General features: G+C 38.0%; 1 protein-coding gene across 9 annotated transcripts in view; it reads right to left on the bottom strand.

Annotated features, from left to right (window-relative positions):
• Positions 1 to 810: 810 nt before the first annotated feature.
• The window catches only part of SEC23IP (SEC23 interacting protein), a 39,247-nt gene continuing 18,174 nt past the window's right edge, over positions 811 to 21,883 (bottom strand). Inside the window, exons 11-19 of one of the 9 annotated variants that reach the window (XR_011997601.1) lie at positions 21,410 to 21,562; positions 19,109 to 19,204; positions 16,019 to 16,216; positions 12,652 to 12,807; positions 12,140 to 12,242; positions 10,747 to 10,932; positions 9,849 to 10,211; positions 9,234 to 9,335; positions 811 to 1,931 (exon numbers count right to left, since the gene is read on the bottom strand). Coding sequence is in view for 6 of the 9 variants with exons in the window: in XM_025994468.2 (XP_025850253.1) it covers positions 9,254 to 9,335; positions 9,849 to 10,011; positions 10,747 to 10,932; positions 12,140 to 12,242; positions 12,652 to 12,807; positions 16,019 to 16,216; positions 19,109 to 19,204; positions 21,410 to 21,562 (1,137 nt within the window). In the remaining 3 variants the exon portion in view is untranslated. The remainder of the gene's footprint in view (positions 1,932 to 9,233; positions 9,336 to 9,848; positions 10,212 to 10,746; positions 10,933 to 12,139; positions 12,243 to 12,651; positions 12,808 to 16,018; positions 16,217 to 19,108; positions 19,205 to 21,409; positions 21,563 to 21,883) is intronic. The other 8 variants (XR_011997600.1, XR_011997602.1, XM_025994468.2 and 5 more) reach the window with 8 other exon arrangements.

Raw genomic sequence — 21,883 nt, 5'->3', positions numbered from 1 at the left:
ACCCCTTAATATTTTAAGAGTAAAATAAATATAATATTTAATAGTAATATAAATATAATATAAATAGGCAGAGTCACCAAAACACTCTAATTTATGTTTCAAGTATTAAAATCTCAAGATTCCTAAAATTTCTTTTGACATAGGTTCTTCTCTGCCCACAATACTCAGAAGACATAGGCTGAATGATGCAGCTGAAACCAGCTATAAATTGAAAAATCAAACTGGATTTTATTAAGTATATACAAATAACCTTTGGGGTGCCTGGGTGGCTCAGTCAGTTAGGCATCTGTCTTTGGCTCAGGTCATGATCCCAGAGTCCTGGGATCGAGTCCCACATCGGGCTTCCTGCTCAGTGGGGAGGCTGCTTCTCCATCTCCCTCTGCCTGCAGCTCCCTGTGCTTATTATGCTCTCTGTCAAATAAATAAAATCTTTTAAAACATATATTTATATACATAAATATATATCTTTCTTCTATTTTGGGGAAGTACAAATTAAAAGAAAAACAGTAGTACTAGATCCAGAGACATAAAGGCCAAGAGGAGTCAGTGAAAGTGTATTCCAGCCCCAATCTGCCACTAGATCTGCAGAGAAAGGCATGCAGTGTCATGTCCTCAGCTGCAGAAAGAGGTGGTTGGAAGGAATTTATGCTACCTGCGATCACTTGCAGCTCTAAAACGGTTCTGTCCTACTTCTATTATTAGGAGTAAATGCTATGAATTAAATACATACAGCAGGTACTCACAATGAAAAGTCAATAAATGCTGAAATCACAGAAATATTCAAGGAAGAAGAAAAAAACAGACGTTTGCTGCTTTTTAAAAATGCAGTTGCTATTTTATTCACACTAATTAGAATATATACACAAAAAAATGTGTATCATGTTGCTTTCAAAAAATTCTATGTTCCATGAGAACTATGTAATAGACAGTGTAAAATGTTTCTACTGCATAACAAAAGAAGAAAAATCAGCATTCCCATGTAGTATTAGGAAAATATTTAAGATAATTTGAAGTTATAGTAAAACAAAGTGGAATATTACAGAACAGTCTTTTCAAGAAGTAGATTTATAGTCTAGAAGCAATACATTTCATACTTTGAAACACTTTGGTATAAGTGAAATTAATACAAAGGAAAAAAACCCAAGAAACTCTACTTTGGTTCTCACATTAATTAAAAGTTTAGCAACGAGGCAGCTGTGCAGCTACCTCAGATGACAAAATGGGAAGCCTCCCATTTGCCCCCCACACCCCTGCTGGACATGGATGTGCCAGGAGAGCATGTCAAGGACTTCCGTGCTGCAGGAACATTTCACTTGCACAACTACGCACTGAGTGAGTGCTTGAAAGGCTTCATAAAACCTCAGATTCAGCTTGGAATATAAGCAATCTTGGCTACTTCCTCTTAGATACAGATGATTCCGTGGTAAAGCAGCTCGGAGAACTACAACTCACATTTAAAAATAGAACATAAATTTTTGGAAAATCTTACTACTACAGTTTCTCAAGAAGTCCATACTTGAAAAAAAGAACATACTACATTAATTTTAAAAAATGCAAGTTTAATAGCCCATTGGCAATAGCTTTTTAAGAAACAGAAATAACCGCCTGCATGCCACAAATATGTCTTCATTGGTATCACGCGTCGCTTTGACAGCCGTACAACTAAACTGATCGGAGGAAATTTTAATCGCATCATTTGAAAAATTATGTTTTCTTATCTATACTGTCCACATGTGGTACTGATTTTCTTCATTGTCTTTCTGTTCTGTATGTTTTCTTTTAAGTGACTTCTTACTTGTGAGAATTCTTCCCGAGTAAATGCTGATGAACTGCTTTTCCATCATCCATCACGGGAGCAAACTGGGAATGTCCTCTGAAGGTTGACTCAGCAATGTAATTTCTACTCTGACTTTCTGGAAAGACAAGAAAGTCTTTAAAAGAAAAACAGAATCGTTGGTGAGATTTGCAAACTTATAGTAATAAAACACAAAAGCACTGCTGTTCCTTCCTAAGGGAAGACAATATTCCATCGGGCACTCAGCACTGCCACATCTGCACTGTTGGCCGCCTCCGAAGAACACAGCCAGTGAGCACAAGGCCTTGTGGCTTCTGAAGGGACAGAGGGTGCAGAGAGCATCCGGTGAGACTAATGGGCATGGGAGATCTTCAGAACGAAATGAGTACAGAAAGTAAAAGAAAAAATTTCTGTGAAGGTCATGTGAGGCTTTTTAAAGAACAATTCTAGAGGATCTCTGGATGGCTCAGTAGGTTAGTGTCTGCCTTCAGCCCAGGGCATGATCCCGGAGACCCAGGATCGAGTCCCACACGTCGGGCTCCCTGCATGGAGCCTGCTTCTCCCTCTGCCTGTGTCTCTGCCTCTCTCTCTGTGTCTCTCATGAATAAATAAATAAAATATTTAAAAAAAAGAACAATTCTAAAAAGGAATCGAGGAGATACACATAGAAGAATTATTCAACAGAAATGCTCTACACTTAAATGAACCACGTAGAGAACTGTCGATATTCTAAATTAATAATTTTATAGTTTTATTATTTTTTTTAAAGATTTTATTTATTTATTCATGAGAGACACACAGAGCGAGAGACAGGCAGAGACACAGGCAGAGGGAGAAGCAGGCTCCATGCAGGGAGCCCAACGTGGGACTCGATCCAGGGTCTACAGTATCACACCCTGGGCCAAAGGCGGGGCTAAACCACTGAGCCACCCAGGCTGCCGCCCTAATTTTATAGTTTTAAAACAGTATCAGGAACTTAATTAAGTTCCCACCCATATTTTATAATCAAGTGTAAGAAGAGACAAAACAATGAACAGTGAATAAATTAGGTGTGAAATGAAAGTTTCTTAAGTTTTTCCTGTTAGGTGATTATTAAAATCTGAGAACTACATTGTTTGGGTTTTGTTTTGTTTTGTTTTGTCTTGCAGAAAGAAACTGTCAGGGGAACTTATGTCATTACAAAATTCACTTGGAACGAGAGCCAGGACTCCTGGTATATTAAGTCCCTGCACTACCAGACAGTAAAATCTATCAAGTTACATCACCAAAGCACCATATTTCACTAAATGTAAGACACCATCAAATGTAAGACCGCTATTTTTTGTAACCACACAGAAACGAGAAAGGATACTCAGGATACAGAGTCTAAAAGGAGACAGAAACCACAAAAAGTGGGGATACTAGATGGCTACAGCCTCAAGTGAGAGGTAAAGAAAAATAACCCTTCATCTACAAGGGCCAGCAAAGAAGTCTGCACACTTCTTCCTTGACAATGGTAAGAGGAGGAAAAAATATTCCTTGATATTTGAACTGGTCCCCCAGCTCTATAAGCCTACAAGTTTTGTGGTCTGAATTCACACTGGCAACATAGTCCAAAATATCTCAAGCAGAGAAATTAGCTTAAGCAGACTCAGGTTGGTAGCACTGCCTTAGTAAATGGCAGAAAAAAATGCAAACCATCTTGGGAAGAACTCAACTGCCATCCAAGCAACAGCTGTTTAGAAGATACAGTCCAAATTTAAAGATAAAATGTGGAATTTATAGGACTTGAAATCAGTGAAATATGGTTGGCAGATACATAAGTCAATGGAAGAGATGTACAAAAGCCTCAAAAACAAATACTGGGTATACTTCTTGTGATTAGCTCTGAGTTATATATGGAAGTATTGAATCACTGTGTTAAACCCCTGAAATTTAACACCGTATGTTAACTACATTGGAATTAAGATTTTTTTAAAAATCAATTTTCTCATCAAAAAAAAAAAAAAGAATACTGGGCATATAATAAAAATGTCAAACAACAGCATATCAGAGACCCATCATGTGACCAAAGGGTACATTTCAATATATGGCACAGGGCAAAAGAAACTAAGAAAAAATTAAATCCCTCTCTATTCTTCTAAACTATAAAGTTGAGTGAATAACAAAATTGTTTAAGGACAAAAAAATTAAACATAATACTGAAATGATAATCTCAGAAGACTGGCCGACTTGTTTTTAAAACATGCTCTCCACCCATCCAGCCCCCCAAAAGCCAAGGCCTAAGCAAAAATAAAAGGCAAATGTCAAACTGGAAAACAACTCTACAGTGACAAAGGATGAATATCCTTAAAATATCACAACTATAAATCAGTTAGAAACAAAATACCTTACACCACACCTCCATACCTTTTGCTCAAAGGCCAAGGCTAGGCAACTGACAAGAAAGACAAATGAAGGAGGGCACTTGATGGGATGAGCACTGATTTATACTATATGTTGGCAAACTGAATTTAAATTTAAAAAAATATTAAAAAGACAAATGCCCAATGAAATATACCAAAAATGCTCCATTTTCACTAGTGACAGAAATATACACGTTTTAAAACAATGATAACAATTTGTAGCTATCAAATCAGCAAAATTTTTAAAAATTGTAATATCCAGTGTTGGCAAGGATACAGAAAAACCAGCACTTATATAGACATGAAAATTGAGCAACCTTTCTGAAATGCAATTTAGCAACAGATATAGATCAAAATCCTTTGAAAATGTACAATACTCTTAGATCCAACAATGCTACATGTAGGAATTTCTCCCAAACAGATATGTGCAAAAGGTATATGCAACTACATGTCAGATTTATTTTTTTTTTACATGTCAGATTTATAATAAAGTTGGAAAAACATCCAAACACCCAACAATAGTAGATAACTATTTTAATAATTAGGACTACAAAATAGAATATAATGCAACTATTAAATATATCACTAGAGCATTGTTTATACTAGATCAGAATAACCTAAATGCCCATCAACAAAGAACTGGCTAAAAAACAAAAATACTGTAGCAGTCAATGGGATACTACATGACCATTACAAAGAATGAGACAGCTCTTATATTCTGATATATCTACATCCCTGTGTCTGAAATGATCTTTCCACAGATACCCACTTGTCTCACTTGCTTCAATGACACATTATCAGTGAGAAGTGTCCCTCACCATCTTATACAGAACTTGTCCCATCCCAAGTTGCTCCCTCTCTGCTGCTCTATTTTACCATCTGGCACACTGCAATCCTTTATTTACTGTCCATCCTCCCCTAGAGGAAAGAGGATCCTTGAAGGCACCAATGTCACCGCCTATCCGTATCAGTGCCTACACTCCCCACTTTCATCTGCTACTAGGTTTGATGCATCCCTGATTCTTTTCTAAGGCTAAACACTTCACTTGGCCTTGACCCTTTCCCACACTGCCTTTTCAAATATTTCCCTCCACAATTATTCCCTTTTGCTCTTGCCTTATCAATTTCATCCCCCAATACTGGGTCATTCTCAGTAGCAAACAAACACACCTTAATATTATAAAATGTCCCCAAGTCTTATTTCTATTACCTTTCACAGCAAAAAACTCTTTCCTCTCTGATCCTTTACATCTCCTCAACCCACTCTACCTCTGCCATGACATGAAAACACCTTTGTTTAATCAAGGTCACCAATGATGTACTACGTTTGCCTCAAGCCAATGGCCAAGTCTTGGTCCTCCTCTTCCTTGACCTCTCTGTCAGCAGCACTGGACACTGCTGACTACTCTCTTTTGAAGCAATCTTCTCTCAGCTTCCCTGAGACCACAAGCTCCCGAATCTTCTTTCACTTCAATGGTTCCTCCTTTACCAGATGACTTCTCTTCTCCACCTACACACTCCAAGGTGATCTCATCCCGTTTCTGGCTTCAAATGGCCACATATATGCTGATGACTGATTTTAAAGTCATCATTTTTTTTAGGTCTGAACTTTCTTCCGAGCTTCAGGCCATTAGCTTCAGAACATCAACTACTGACTTAACAGAACTATTGATTCCTCCATCCCCTACACCCCACAAAAAACCCTGATATGTCCACAAGCCTTCTCAGGAAAAGGTACTACAATCCACCCAGTTGCTCACATCAAAATCCTGAGTCATCTTCAACTTCTTTCCTTCCTCCCTCATGATGAATTTATCTGAAGTCCCTGGCTTCACTCCCTCCAAAACAGATCTGCATTCAATCATCTCGCAATATCCCTACCACTGGAGCCCTCATCAGCACCACCACCAGGCTCCTAACTATTCTCCCTCCCTCCCTCCTTGCTCAACACTCTGCCCTCCACCCAGCATCCAGGGCTTTCCTTCTGAAGTCTAAGCCAAGTCATATCGTTCCTCCCGTTAAAACTTCCATGTTTCCATCACACTCAGTAAAATGCAAAGATCTTACCAGCTCCCTCATAATCAGGCCTACCCACCTCTGACTCTTCTCGTGTTCCCCTTCATTTATTACCCCCAGTCATACTGGTCTGCTTACTGTTCTTCAAAGGTGACATGTCTGTTCCCATCTCATGATCTCTGCAGCTTCCCTTCCTTCTGCTTGGATCGTTTTCCTCATACCCTTAGAGTCTACCCCCCTCTCATCTTTCAAATTTCAACTCCAATGTCATCATCCATTGTCTTCCCCAGAAGCAACCCAGCACTCACATCTTCCTATTTTTATCTCCACAAGACCTATCAATATCTGAAATTTACTTATGGATCAGAGCACAGGTTTACTATTCATCTCTTCCCAGTGGGGGTAAATTCTTTAAAGGTGAGAATGCTATCTTATTTTCCACTTATCACCAACACAAAAACTGGTGCCTGGCATATAGTTAAGTACCAAATAAATATTTGCGAAACAAATGAGAGACTATTTTATAATTGAACATCTGAACTGGAGTAGCTTCTGACATTACCTTTATTTTAGTACTGTAATGTCAGAAATGGTGAGAACTGATAAAACTGTATAAAGAGACTGGCTGCAAAATGGCTTTTCAGATCTCTTACCCACTCTGTACTAACATCCCCTAATATAAATTAAGAAATGAGCTAAGTGCACATTAGTGGGAAATTGGCTAAATAAGATGGACTATAACCACACAATAGATTACTATGTAGCCATGGAAGAGAATGAAAAAGATACAAGTTAATAAGGAAAAGCATACAAGTTAGAAGGCTGATAGAAAATATCAAGTTGCAGGCAGCCCTGGTGGCTCAGTGGCTTAGTGCCACTTTTAGCCCAGGGTGTGATCCTGGAGACCCGAGATCGAGTCCCACATCGGGCTCCCTGCATGGAGCCTGCTTCTCCCTCTGCCTTTCTATCTCTCTCTCTCTCTCTCTCTGATGAATAATAAATGAAATCTTTAAAAAAAAAAAAAAAAAGAAAATATCAAGTTGCAAAACAATACTGTCAAATGAGATCTTTGTTTTTACCTGCACACACATTTGATGAGACATGCACAGGGAAATCTAAGGAAACCCTACTGAAAGTGGTTATCTCACCAAAATAAGAAGGTGGAGGCTGAACTTAACATTTATTATTAGAAAATTCAAAAGTGCCAGGAACTACTTTTGAGTTCACAGTTTAGAGCTCAACCACTTGTATTTAACGCTTTAAAGGCTTTAAAATTTCTTTTTTTTCTTAAGATTCCATTTATTTATTCATGAGAGACAGACAGAGAGAGAGAGAGAGAGAGAGAGAGAGGGGCAGAGACACAGGCAGAAGGAGGGAGCCATGCAGGGAGCCCAATGTGGGACTCGATCCCAGGTCTCCAGGATCACACCCTGGGCTAAAGGCAGCGCTAAACTGCTGAGCCACCCAGGCTGCCCTAAAATTTCTGTTTAAAAAACACACTACCTATTCTTTTAAGTGATGCATAATCTAGTGAGGATGATGAGCTACCACCATACACCTGTCAGAATGGCTAAAATTAACAATATAAGAAACAACAGCTGTTGGTGAGGATACGGAGAAAGGGGAATTCTCTTGCACTGCTGGTAGGAATGCAAACTGGTATGGCCACTCTGGAGAATAGCACCGAGGTTCCTCAAAAAACTAAAAATAGAACTACCCTACCATCCAGCAATTGTTCTACTAGGTATTTACCCAAAGGATATAAAAATACAGATTTGAAGGGGTATATGTACCATGATGGTTACAGCAGCACCATCCACAATAACCAAATTATGGAGAGAGCCCAACCAAATGTGATGGACTGATGAAGGGTTAAAGATGATGAGGTATATGTATACAATGGAATATTACTCAGTCACCCAAAAGAATGAAATCTCACCATTTGCAAACTGAGGATTGATGGACTCAGGCAGATGGGGATGGGTTAGATGGCTGATGGGTATTAAAGAGGGCACTTGTTACGATGAGCACTGGGTACTGTATGTCAGCAGTAAATTACTGAATTCTATTCCTAAAGCCAATATTGCACTGTATGTTAACTAAAATTTAAATAAAAAATTTTTAATAATAATCTAGCAAGGAAGAAGAGGGGTCAGGGGTCTCAGGAAGACAGTCAGAAATGCAGTGTGTCTGGCTCGCAGGTTGGCTCATTCATCATAGGTTTGCCCCCTCTCTATTCCTTCCCTCTATAAAGACTGGGGTGCATAAAACATTGCTTTTACAATCCTCCCTGGAGCCTGGGTTTGGAGGAGACATGGAATATGTGGCACAAGCTTAGTCAATAGGCATGAGTGAATTTTGGGACACATTTTTGCTTTCTTAATTAAAAGGAACAGATATAACTGCCAATGTCCTTTCCTCCTGATTCTTGTCTTGAACGTACACACAGTGCCTGGAACTGCAGCAGCTGTCTTGTAATTATGGAGTAAGAGCCACATATAGGTAAAAAGATGCCAACAATGTGGGCATAACACATGAACTCTTCCCATTACACAAGAAAAATAAACTTCTATTCATTTAAGGTACTGTGAGTCAGGTTCTGTTTCTACAACCAAAGGAATTCCTAGCTGATATTCCTAGGAATATCTTGTAGAAAGAAACCAAAAATAAAAGAACTCAAATAAAAGCAGACGGAATTAGAAAGAAAACTGTTAACATATCAAAAATGTAGATTGCAAACCAATTCCCCTCCTTAACATCTCTATTCTGAATTTTTTTAAAAAGAAAAAAAAAAAAACAAACACCAGGAAGAAACAGAAAAAAGAGAAAATTATAGTCAACTTCAACACTATAAAAAAGACTTCAGAGGGGCCCCTGACTGGTTCAGTGAGTGGAGCCTGTGACTCTTGATCTCAGGGTCATGAGTTCTAGTCCCATGTTGGATGCAGAGATTACTTAAAAAAAAAAAACCTAACAACAAAAAAAAGATTTTAGAATGAAACATTCAGATTGTATGCACACAATAAAGATAAACTCACACAGTGAGGCTGAAGTCCAATCAATGCTGGGGCTGTTCTGGGCTAATGTTCATTGTTCGATAAATTTCTTTAAGTAACAACAGGGCAGTATCTTCAGATTCCCTATCACAAAGAAAAGAACATGTTTACTTTGGAGACCATTAGTAGAAATTAACCTCTATGCATACCGGTGCATACCTGTGGAAAACGCAGCTTTTGTTTTATTCAACCCTACCTAAGAAAGGCAAATGAAAATAAGGTAGTATAGTCTTAAAGCTGTCCTTAAAAACTGGATGGATACTGACCAGCTACAAAACAGCTGTGTTGCAATTCTCCATGGTGACAGGGGATATATGAAAGGATGGCTTTTCAAAGTTCCTACCACTTCCATTCTGTGAAAGGTACCCCTACAAAAATCAGTGTGCCCGTACTAAAGTCCTTTGGTAAAAGGCAAATGACACACTGCCATCTTGTGGATAATAAAATAATGGGGGAAAATACGGATTTTGAATATATGGCCATTGAAATTAGTATTTCATCGTAAGCGATAAATCAGCAAAAGAGTCTCCCCTAAAACTGCTGTATACGCCAGCACCTACAGGCCACGTGAATGTTATCAAAGAAGAAACTACTTACCAATAGCACAAATGACTCTGAAGAGCGAAAAGATATTCATTAAAACTCTCTATTGGCTTTTCTTGAAGAACGTAGTCAATTCGGCGGCCTCCGTTTAGCATTCCAACCTTTCCTAAGTAGTCCTCATCCTTGGAAAAATCTGGACTTTCAACAATCTTTTCTGCTAAAATTTAAACCATTTCAATATCAAAGTCAATCACTTAATCATTATCCTTTGACTTTAGCTGACTTTCTGGGCTCAAGAGAATATCGCTTGACACACGTAGCAACCTGGGGAGATACCAGGCTCACTTCCCATTCCTCCAAAGAGCCAGGAGAAGGAAGAGGGGCTGGTTACCCGAGAGAGGAGAAAGAGCCAACGAGCTGACAGTTTTGAAGAAAAGGGGTGAGAGAGCATTGTAGAAAGAAAGGAAACAGAATTAGAATCTGAAAAGAGTCAAAAACATCATGGCACAATGACCTGACAATTCAGATAAAGTCTATAATAAGACGACAAAGGTAGACAACACCAGAAGATATTTTCTCACAGTGGGTCTTTAAAATGCCTGAATACAAAAAATAAATAAATAAATAAATAAATAGCCTGAATACAAGCTTTGCTCTCAACTCTGATATTCCACTCTGGCCTTAGGAATCTCAACAAAAACAAGATTGCAGAGTAAAAAGTCCAGCAACTAACTATCAGGCAAAACCCTGGAAAAAGAATGGCATCCATGTTGAAGTACAGTTTATCACAACAGATTTTCCTTTATAAAAAAAAAAAAAAAACAACCTCCATATTTTAACAAAAAAGACCAGAATGGAAAAGCATCATTAAATAATTCATAATGTATACAAATAATTCATTATGTTTACAAATAACATTTGTACTAGAAAATGCCTCAAATGCCAAATTTACCTTCAACTACTTGTTTTTCTTCTTCTTCTTTAATTTGATTGGCCACTTTTTCCAGTTCTTCTTGCAGCTGAGTTGAAGAGGTGTGAGCGCGGGCAAATTCATTTAATGTCTGCCAAGCGCTTTTCAGGGAGCTAATAAAACCCTGCTTCAAATCAGATCCCATACGAGAGAGACTGTCTTTCAACTCTAAAGAGATGAAGATGACACATCAAGTTAATTAGTCACAAGGTGAAATTCTGTGCCACAAAAATTAAAAGTTGACACTCTTCTCAGACTGGATGAATCCTCTCTTAAATGCCAAACAGAGTTTCTCACCCAAGAACTCTCAACATATTAAAATGTTTTATAGAGGCTTATTCTGTCATCTTTTTTAATAACCAAAGCTAATCCAGGCAAACTGTATAAATTCCCTCTCTCGACAAAAGGAAAAAAAAAAAAAAAAAGAAGAGGGAAGGAAGAGCTCAAATACTATAAAAATGTAGACACGTTCATGTGCTTTTTTCTGTAAGTTAAAAAAAAATGGGCCCACAAGATAAAAAAGATGACTGCTTTTCTTATCTGTAATGGTAAAATGGTTTTGAGAATTTGAGATTCTAATATAACCACAATATAAACCTCTGATTTAAAAATGAAGAAACCTCTGCCCCTTCACTTTTCCTACTTTTGTCTAATAAATCCTTTTGATTTTAAGGTATGTATCAAATTTCCCATTTTAATCCCAAAATGGTTAAATATTTTTTTTAAAAATGATGTAAGAAAAAAAAAGAAAGAAAATCCAATTTTAAATAAAAGGGCATGATCACATACCCCCTCTTCTCCACTGCACTCCCATCCCTTCCACCCAAACCTTTAAGCCCCTGGATGATACACACCATTAACAGGCATAAGAGAAACCTAAACCCCATTTGGATTCTTGCTGATCCATTACGTTTAATGAATGTTTTTAATTGGAAAAGTTTATCTATTTAGCAAGGCAGTAACAGCTCAGTTGACTTAGCATCAAGTTTATGTCTTGTTGGTCCTTAGTTCAAGTGTTACTCTGCTTCCCAACTCCAAAAACTATGGCCAAATTCTATCAAAATCTATAGGTATATCTCATCACTTTATTACCAAAATCCCCCATTCCTAAGTATTTCAACCATCAGAACGTTGCATCTAGAACAAAATATTCAAGGAGAAGCAACTCACTCAAAACTTTATAGCTCTTCTGAACATTTAATAAACAGGCTCTAAACACAGCAGGCTCTTAAATAAAATTAATTTTGTCAGAAAGGACCTGGTGTTAAGATTTTCACAGTTCAATTACAAGTGACAGGAAAAACATACTTCATTAGGACTAACAGATTACAAAATGACAAGAAGGAAACAAGCTTTTATAGTATTTGCTTTTTACCTAAATGAAGTCTTTTTCTGCCTTTGTGATGTGGAATGAGAACTGCTTTCAGGTCCAAATCTGGAACAATCATAGGCTCTAATCTATAAGCCACTGGATCAAGCTGTAAAGAGAAGAATTGGAAATTTTGGAAAAGCTCTCTTATCTTCAGTTATGTATCTTGATTGTATGACAAAATGGATAACTAGCAAACCAGAGATTTTGATTTTTCTTTTCCCCACAAGTCATTCACCTACTGGTAATTATAAGACGACTTCTAAGTTTGTGAGGAAAACTACTTTGCAAGCAAAGCAACAGAATTATTTCCTTGAACAAAGGCTTTCTGGCAGAAAAGTTTATTGGTTGGTATCAGACTATTCTCTCTTAGGACAGAGAACTGGATGTACATCAAAATCAGAATTAGTTCCTAAGAAAAAAGAATCTGAAAATCTATTAGGATGATTTATCTATATTGGTGTTTCTATGTAGATGTTTTATCTTCTTCAAAATAGGAAGTAATTCAAGTCACTCACTGGATGATAAATATTGAAGAATCCTTTACACGTAGGAAGCCTGTAGTTCTCATCTATCCTATCCACTCCTCGAATAGTGAGGAACATACCAATTGGAGATCCCAAGGCAAAGAAAATCTCTGGTTCAAAGTCTAATGAGTTGTAAACAACAGAAACCTAGAAAGAATAAAAAAAAAATAAAAGATCATCATTCCAATGTCATATAATAAAAAATTCAAAAGTTCAAGCTGGAACTGCTTAGTTGAAAGCATCTCCACACAGATGATGCTACTCAAGTATGGCTTATAATGCTTATAATCGCTGTCATTATTTTTTTTTAAGGTTTGATTGATTTATATACAGAGAGAGAGCAAGCAAGCACAAATAGGCAGGGTGGCAGGCAGAGGGAGAAGGAGAAGCAGGCTCCCCACTGAGCAGGAAGCCCAATGTGAGGCTTGATCTCAGGACAGAGATCCTGAGGGAGGAAAAAATGCCTGGAAGACATAGGAGAAAACATCTAAGCTCTCTAATGCTCAGAAAGACAATGAGACACCTTTTTTCCTACATGGTTATCAGAGAGAGAGAGAGAGATGAAATACTAAAAAAAAAAAAAAAAAGTAAAAATCTTCTGTTTTCATGAAAAAGTCATTTCTTCAGAAGGAAGCGATAAAAGTGAGAACACCATCTATCTGTAAAGGACAATGCAGCACCAGTGTTGGTGAGGACAGAGGAGAGGGATCCATCCTATAAAGTGTCCAAACTGGCACAACCTTTCCAGGGGCAAGTACAAGTAACTACCAGAATTTTCAGGTGTACATTCTTGGGACCTCCTATCCCACTTCTACTTATTTAAAATGAAGGAAATAAAGAATGAGCACAGAAAACTGGTTTAAAAGTGTTCATCACTGGAATGCTTTAAAAAAGTGAAAAACTAGAAACTCCCTATACATCCTATGTTATGGGTTGAACTGTGTCCCCCACAAAATAGACACATGTACCAAATCAACTTAAAATAAGGTATTTAGGTGGACCCTAATCCAACATGATTGGTGTTGTTATAAAAAAGGGAAACCTGGCCACACAGACTAACAGGGGAGATGGTGCAGACACAGGGAGCAGCCATGGGAAGATGTGGGTCTGGAGAGTTGCATCTAGGAGCCAAGGAGCCCCTGGCAACCCACCAAAAGCCGGTAGAGGCCAAGAAGGGTTCTCCCTTCTTCAAAGGGAGCATGGCCCTACTGACACCTCGCTCTGGACTTCCTGCGTCTAGAACTGAGACAATAAATTTCTGTTGTTTAAAGCCACCCAGTGTGTGATACTCCGTTAACAGCAGCCCAAGCAAACTAATACATCCAATAAGTAAATGACAAAATAAATCATTATCTCTCCAAACAGTAAGACAAGATAGTCATTACAAATGAGAGAACTATGTACTGACATAAGAATATATTCATAATTCAGTGTTTGAAAGCATCAGTATAATGTTTTGGTAAAACATTATATGGAGTATTTTCCTATTTTTTGTTAAAACATATACATAAATACGTGCTTTAAAAAAGTCTAAAAGGCCTTGTTCAAACAGTTCATAGTAGTTAGTTCTGGCTAAGGAAAATATAATATTTTTTCTTTTTTCCTGCTTGAGCAGTTTCTTGGCTTTCTGGCAATGAATGATGCACACAGGCTATTGTTTACACTGCCCCACAACGTTCTAGGTAACAGATCCTACTTGCCCACAGTGGCCCACCCACAATGGGGGTGGCACGTGACTTGGGTTGGGTCAATACCTGTGCTCCATTCCCCAAACAGTACAAATTGGCCAAAATGGGCCCATAACTAAAACCACATCAAGTAAATTTTTCTAACTGGACCCCCAGGGGAGGCTTCTTTTCCTCTGTGGTCATAAAGCTTTAAAGAGATGAGCCAACAGACAATGATACCCATGGCTCCAGGTTCATGGAGAAGGCCAGCCCAGAGAGGGGCACACAGTGAGTGTCCTGGCCACATAGAGCCCCCCGTTCCACAAATCTCCTTCTATACTCTGATCCTTCACAGTTAAGTGAGGAAATATCTGCTCTTTATCTGCTAAAGTATGCTCAAGTTTGCTCATATCTAAAAAGAAAGACATTTTATGGGGCACCTGGGTGACAGGCAGTTAAGAGCCTGCCTTCGGCTCAGGTCATGATCCCAGAGTCCTGGGATCAAACCCCACACCAGGCTCCCTGCTCAGCAGGAAGTCTGCTTCTCTTTCTGCTCCTCACCCCACTCATGCTCTTTCTAATAAAATAAATAAAATCTTTAAAAAGAAAGACGTTTTAAAAATGCAATCTTTATCAATGAATTAGGTTTAAATTGAACAGGCTACTGCAAACATCCTGTTCCATTTTCTGCCTTCTTTAAATCAGTCATGAATTCACTTATGATAATGGAACCTTACAGAAACAACTATAAATAAAACTTCTAAGCCATTAAGATATAAGTATATTAAAGTATATTATTAAATGTAGCACTGCTGACTCCCTAGGTTGATTTTTATAGAAAATTTTCTGAAAAAGAAAAAAAAAAACTTCTGCAAGAGAAGAAATGTGAATCCAAAAAAATGTAAGTGAATACATCAAGTTTATCTCACAGAAATTTAAGTATTTAGTAGTCCCCCCCTTACCCAAGGGGATATATTTCAAGATGCCTGAAATCATCTTATATTGGATGCCTGAAATCTCAGAAAAACTGTACGCTATATTCTATGTCTTCGCTCATATGTACCTACCTACAATAAAGCTTAACTTATAAATTAGGCAGGGTAAGAGACTAACAATAACTAATAATACAATAGAACAATTATCACAATATATTACCATAAAAGTTATGTGAATATAGTCTGTCTCTCTCGAAACGTCTTCTTGTCCTGTACTCAGCCTTCCTGTGATGATGTAAGATGATAAAAGCCTACTTGATGAGATGAAGTGAGGTGAATGATGCAGGCTTTGTGATCCAATGTTAGGCTACTAGTGACCTTCTGACCATATGATCCTCAAAAGGAGGATCATATCATGGGCTTTCAGACCACACGTGACCATGGGTAACTGAAACCATAGGAAGCTGGAACCACAGGTAACAGGACAAGTGTGTTCACAACATGATTTTCTATCACCACTCTGTTGCTAGTGGCTATGAGAGACTAATGTTATAAAATAATGAGCAGTGGGAAAAATAAAGATAAATTTCAAAATAAAATATTTTATTGAAAGAAGCATACCATCTTACGGACAAAAAATCAGTTTTCTTCGCCTCCATAAATGTTGATTATTTTAAGAATTTAAAGCCAATTCCAATGAAAAAGATACATGATTCCAACATAAAATATGCAGCCCGAATCAGCATGCAAACTTACCTGTCCAGTGCCAACCTCAAAAGATTCATAATCAACATGCACAGAAGATACATAAGCACCAACTGGAAGTTTCCTTTTGGATTCGTTAGATTCTGAGGGAAGAGAAGCCATTTCTTTAGCCTTCTGGCCACTCTCCTCTTGTCCCTTTGTCGAAGCCGCCATCACTGCCTTCTTTTCTGATGCTGCTTTTTTCTGTTCCTGTGAAAACATCAACATTTCATAATTCATAACAAGACTCTGAGGCAAAATTAATCAGCTATCACTACAGAACATGCTATCTCAATGCTAAGGAATGATCAGTAATTTCTTAGGCAGTGTGGTGTTCACAGAAATATCCTTAGAGACGTACATAATATTTAGGGGGGAAAATGCCATGATTTCTATAATTTACTTTAAAATTCTTAAGAAAGGGAAGCGTGGGTGGCTCAGTGGTTGAGCGTCTGCCTTTGGCTCAGGGCGTGATCTCCTGGTCCTGGGATCCAGTCCCACATCAGGCTCCCTGTGCCTGTGTCTCGGCCTCTCACTGTTTCTCATGAATAAATTAAATCTTTAAAAAATAAAATAAAATAAAATTCTTGAGGAAAAAATGAAGAGACTAAGAAAAAACAGCAAAACAGCTACAATTAAATCCAAATGCTGCCTATCATTATTCATTCTACTTTTCTATATAAAGTTTTAATACAAAATGCCAACTTCTTCCTTTATGATCTCAGCTTTAGACAGATTAAAGTATCATATAATTGTAAAATACGTACTTCCTATAAAGGTGTAGATTTGGGGAGAAATTTCTTCATTCAACATATTTACACCCATTATGTCTGCATGGAGCCACTGACAAGTTTTCCTCAAAAACATTTCGGAAGAACAGACAAGCACACTGTGGTCACACAACAGAATAACTACTCAGAAATAGAAAAGAATGAACTGCAAATGACACAGTACTTGGATGAATCTCAAAAATAGCATTTTGAGTAAAAGAAGCCAGATACCAAAGAATACGTAACACTGATCCCATTTACATGAACTTGCAGAACAAGCAAACTCAACAGTGATGGAAACCAGAGTAGCGGCAAGAGAGAGTGGGAGGAGCGGCCTAGGAAGAAGCAGGAGAGAACTATATGGTGACAGAAATGTTCTAACTCTTGTTTTAGGTGCAAAAAGTCTCAAAAAGATTACACTGGTACACAAAGTTTCAAAACTTACTATGCTGAACACTTAAGATCCATATATTTCCATAAATAAGGAAGTGAACCAAAGCTTTAGGAGCATCTGTGGAACCAGGGTATCTCTGTAACAGTGAGATCAAATCCACTCACTGACCACAGCCTGACACAGCAGCCACCATGTCAGGGGAATGTGAACAGCTACCACGGGGGAACTTGCCCATTTGCCACAAGCCCACAAGCTGTGCAAGGCTACGTATGTCTCTATTGAAACAGTCACCCCGTGGCACCTGAACAAAACAGCTGGCCAAATCAAGCTTGTCTATTAATGATTCCCAAACACTAGGATATTGGGAAACAAGTCCAAGTGGCTAATTCAGTAGGCAATATAGAAGAAATAAAACTGTCTGCCAGCCTTCTTTTCCACTTCCTATTATACCCCCATCCTCTCTCACTGAGTCACTGAATAATTACAATGAGTGTTTTGTCCTACAGCAGTGGTTCTCAAACAATGTTCCCTCAGAAAATGAAGCAAGAGGTTTACTGCACTAAAATGCAGCTATGGCCCAATTCACACAAAAAAAATTTTTTAATTAAGTCAATTCAATTAAAAAATGCGCAGAGGATTTGAACAGTTCCCCAAAGAAGACATACATACACACGGCAGGTACATGAAAATATGTTCTATATCATTAATCATCAGGGAAATGCAAATCCAACCCATAATGAAGTACCTATCACCCAACAACTGTTCAAAAACAACTGATTTTGGAAATTTCTATAAAATTAATTTAATAAATGAAAATTAGGGGCTCCTGGGTGGCTCAATCAGCTAAATGTTGGCCTTCAGCTCAGATCACGATCTCAGGGTCCTGGGATCGGGCCCCATGTCAGATTCCCTGCTCAGTGGGGAGTCTGCTTCTCCCTCTCTTTCAGCATCTCCCCTCTTCCTGCTCATCCTTTCATGTCATGCTCTCTCTCTCAAATAAATAAAAGCTATAAATAAATAAATAGAAATTAAATGTAACAAGTGAGTGTTTCCCTAGTTGCTCTATTTCTTTTTACACTCTTTTTAGCTGTTTTGTTTTGTAGTAAGTTTTACTTTTTGGGGTGCCTGGGTGGCTCAGTTAAGTGCCTGCCTTCAGCTCGGGTCATGATCCCAGGGTCCTGGGATCAAGCCCTGAGTTGGGCTCCCTGCTCACCAGGGAGTCTCCTTCTCCCTGTCCCACTGCCCCTCCTCCCTGCTTGTGCTCTTTCACTCGTTCTCTCTCAGACAAATAAATAAAATCTTTAAAAAAAAAAAAAAGAATTTTTGCTTTTTGGTTATTATTTAATGAGATTTTAGTGGGTCTATTCTTATCTCTTCAGATGATGAGAACTAAGAAGGGAGAAAATGAGCTAACATTTATTAGCTTAACTTCTATGCATTAATTCAACCCTTTAAGGAAGGTAGCATCATTTGCATTTTAGAAATTAGGGAAACCAAGAATCTGAAAAGTTAAGCAAATTCATCATGAATTAGGAGTTAAAAACGGTTGCCAAAAAAAAAAAAAAAAAACGGTTGAACTGGGTAGCAGGATGACCAATTCATCCAACTATCCACGGCTTACCCAGTTATTGCACCAGGAAATCCCCAAATACCAATATTAAAACTGAAAGTCCTTCATCATTCTCTCAGTCTCAGGAAAACCAGGATGGTCAGTTACCCTAACTGGGATTGATATCTGGTTCTGGCTGACTCTAAAGTCTACACTTCTATCAGCTCTACCACTATGCCCTTGAGCAGGGAGCACACCAGTTGGCCCAACCATACTGGTATTTTTTTTTTTTTTCAACCATACTGGTATTAATGAAAACTTCCAAAATATAAACAAGCTAGTCAAATTATGAGTTTTAGTTTCAGTTTTAAGGGCAGAAATGAACTTACCAGTTTAACTGCTTTCTGTTTTACAAAGTTAGCTATCTTCTTTCTGGGTCCAAGAGGTATGCCCATTTCCTTCAGGTCATCAACTGTACACATAAGCTTTAAAAGAAAACAGACAAACAAGCACATTAGTTAATCTAATGATAGATGAAACTGGAATCAGGAAATGATAAAAAGGAACCATCCCATTGAAATCAATCTAAGATCCAGTCAATTTTTTAAAGTTAATTTGTTTTTAGATCATAGATTTAGGTTGTAAAATCTGAGCCTTCTACATCTAAACCATTCTAGTCGTTTTTAGCAGAAAATACACACGTGCTGTACAAAATTCAAAAGCTACAGTCAAGCAGACAATGAAGTCTCTTACCACCACTCCTGTTCCAACCACCCAGTTCTCTCAGCAGCCACTGCAATCTGCTCTCCTAGAGACAACTTCTGTATACACAGCACCTACATGGTTTTCCTTGGATGTATGTACCCTGCTATGCAAATGGGACTGAACTGTTCACTTTTCACATAACATATCTTAGAAATAACTTCCTACCATTATCTCTGACACTGCCTTATTCACTCAACAGCTGCATTCTGTTATGTGCATGTACCATAAACTATTATACTAGTGTCCTCCTACTGGACACAGAAAGTGTTTCTAAGGTTTTGCTATCATAAACACTGTGCTGGGATCCCTGGGTGGCGCAGCGGTTTGGCGCCTGCCTTTGACCCAGGATCGAATCCCACATCAGGCTCCCGGTGCATGGAGCCTGCTTCTCCTTCTGCCTATGTCTCTGCCTCTCTCTCTCTCTCTCTGTGACTATCATAATTAAATTTAAAAAAAAATTTAATAAAAAAAATAAATAAATAAACACTGTGCTATAGCAAGTATCTTTGTAGATGCTCTTGTGTAAATACCTCTATTGACATTATTCCTGGTAGTCAAATTGCTGGGGCAAGAGATTGGTTTTTTGTTTTTTGGGTTTTTTGTTTTGTTTTGTTTTTGTATTTTAAAGATGTATTACCATCTTAACATAGGGAATAAACAGGACTGCTGGAAGGGAGGTGGGTAGGAGGGATGAGATAACTTAGTGATGGGCACTGAGGAGGGAACATGATGTAATGAGCACTGGGTGTTATACATAACTGATGAATCACTGAATTCTACCTCTGAAACTAATATACTGCATGTTAATTAAATTGAACTTAAATAAAAATGTTTAAATAAAATTTCCAACCCTGCCACCATTTTAAATACACTAAAATCTTCCTCAAAAAAAAAGTTATAATCCTTCATTAAAAAGGAAAAAATAGGGGCACCAGGGTGGCTCAGTTGGTTAAGTGTCTGCCTTCAGCTCAGGTCATGATCCTGGGGTCCTGAGATCGAGCTCCATGGTGGGCTCCCTGCTCAGTGGGAGTCTGCTTCTCCCTCTCCCTCTGGTCCCACCCACCGCTTGTGAACTCTCTCATTCTTTCTCAAATAAATAAAATTTTGGTAAAAATATTTACCAAACTGCTTTCCATACGGGCTGTAGCAATTTAGTCTTACAAACAGTATGTAAGGAAGGCTGGGTGGCTCAGCGGTTGAGAATCTGCCAACTCAGAGCCTGATCCCAGAGTCCTGGGATAGAGTCACACATCGGGCTCTTCAGAGGGAGCCTGCAGCTCCCTCTGCCTATGTGTCTGCCTCTCTCTGTGTGTCTCTCATGAATAAATAAAGTCTTTAAAAAAAAAAAAAAAAAACAGTATGTAGATGGTGCCCACTTACCCTCACCCTGGCCCACATTATATACTAAGAAGTTTTTATTATTGCCAAACCGAAAGGTTAAAAAAAACTCATTGTACCTTTAATCTTTCTCTCAAGAGTTTTCATATGACAAAAAGCCATTTTTGTTATTTCCCTTTCTGTACATCATCTGTTCATATTCTTCACCTATTCTACTGTGTTGATGGCCTTTGTGGAATTAATTCAGAGGAGTTTTAAATAATACAGAAATAAATCTTTTGTCTCTAATGTGTGTTCCAAATAGTCTTCTTAATCATCACTGGCCTCTAGATGTTGTTTAGGAAATCTCCTGCTATCCAATTTTTCTTTTATGGCTTCTGGGTTTTGTGTCATACTTAGAAGCCCTCCCAGATCATACTAAAACACAAACAAACAAAACTCCTGTGTTTCTCAGTTTTTAAATATTTAAGTCTCTGCCTTATCTGAAATGTATCATGACGTAAGAGTGTTCAAATCATTCTTAATTTTTGATCTAATACACAAGAAAAACAATCTTAAACAAAAATGAATCAAAATATTCTCAGTACCAGAGATTCCATGTCAATCTTTTCCTTTTCAAATATGCTAACATATTCAGACAGGCTAAGTGCTTCCAGAGTTTCTTGCAAACTTAGGACTTCTTCATTTTCAATGTCAAGGTCACAGGACTCATCCGAAGTCAACTTTGGCTCTTCGGGTATCTTAAGGGAAAAAAAAAAAAAGTCAGGGGAACACTGCAAACCTCAGAAAAACTCCCATAAACTGTCCCCTGATCTACAGCAAATCTTAAACAATTTTGCTCCATATAGAAGTCATAATTTTGGGTAGTTTATCATCCAAAGTTTGAATATTCTGAAAAAGTTGTGAATAAATCACTCTTGTTCCCATTTCCTACAATAATTTACTTGACTTGTTTTTAATCAAAAACTTTTCTTCACATTTAAATTTATGATCCATAAGAAAGACAAGTGAGAAACTCAAGCTATATGATTCTATCATACTTATAAACCTCAGGGTACTTT

The sequence above is a fragment of the Vulpes vulpes genome, chromosome 15 (assembly GCF_048418805.1).
Source record: "Vulpes vulpes isolate BD-2025 chromosome 15, VulVul3, whole genome shotgun sequence".
Taxonomy (NCBI): Eukaryota; Metazoa; Chordata; class Mammalia; order Carnivora; family Canidae; genus Vulpes; species Vulpes vulpes.
Note: the sequence above shows the minus strand (reverse complement) of the source record. Positions and strands in the feature narration are given on the sequence as shown.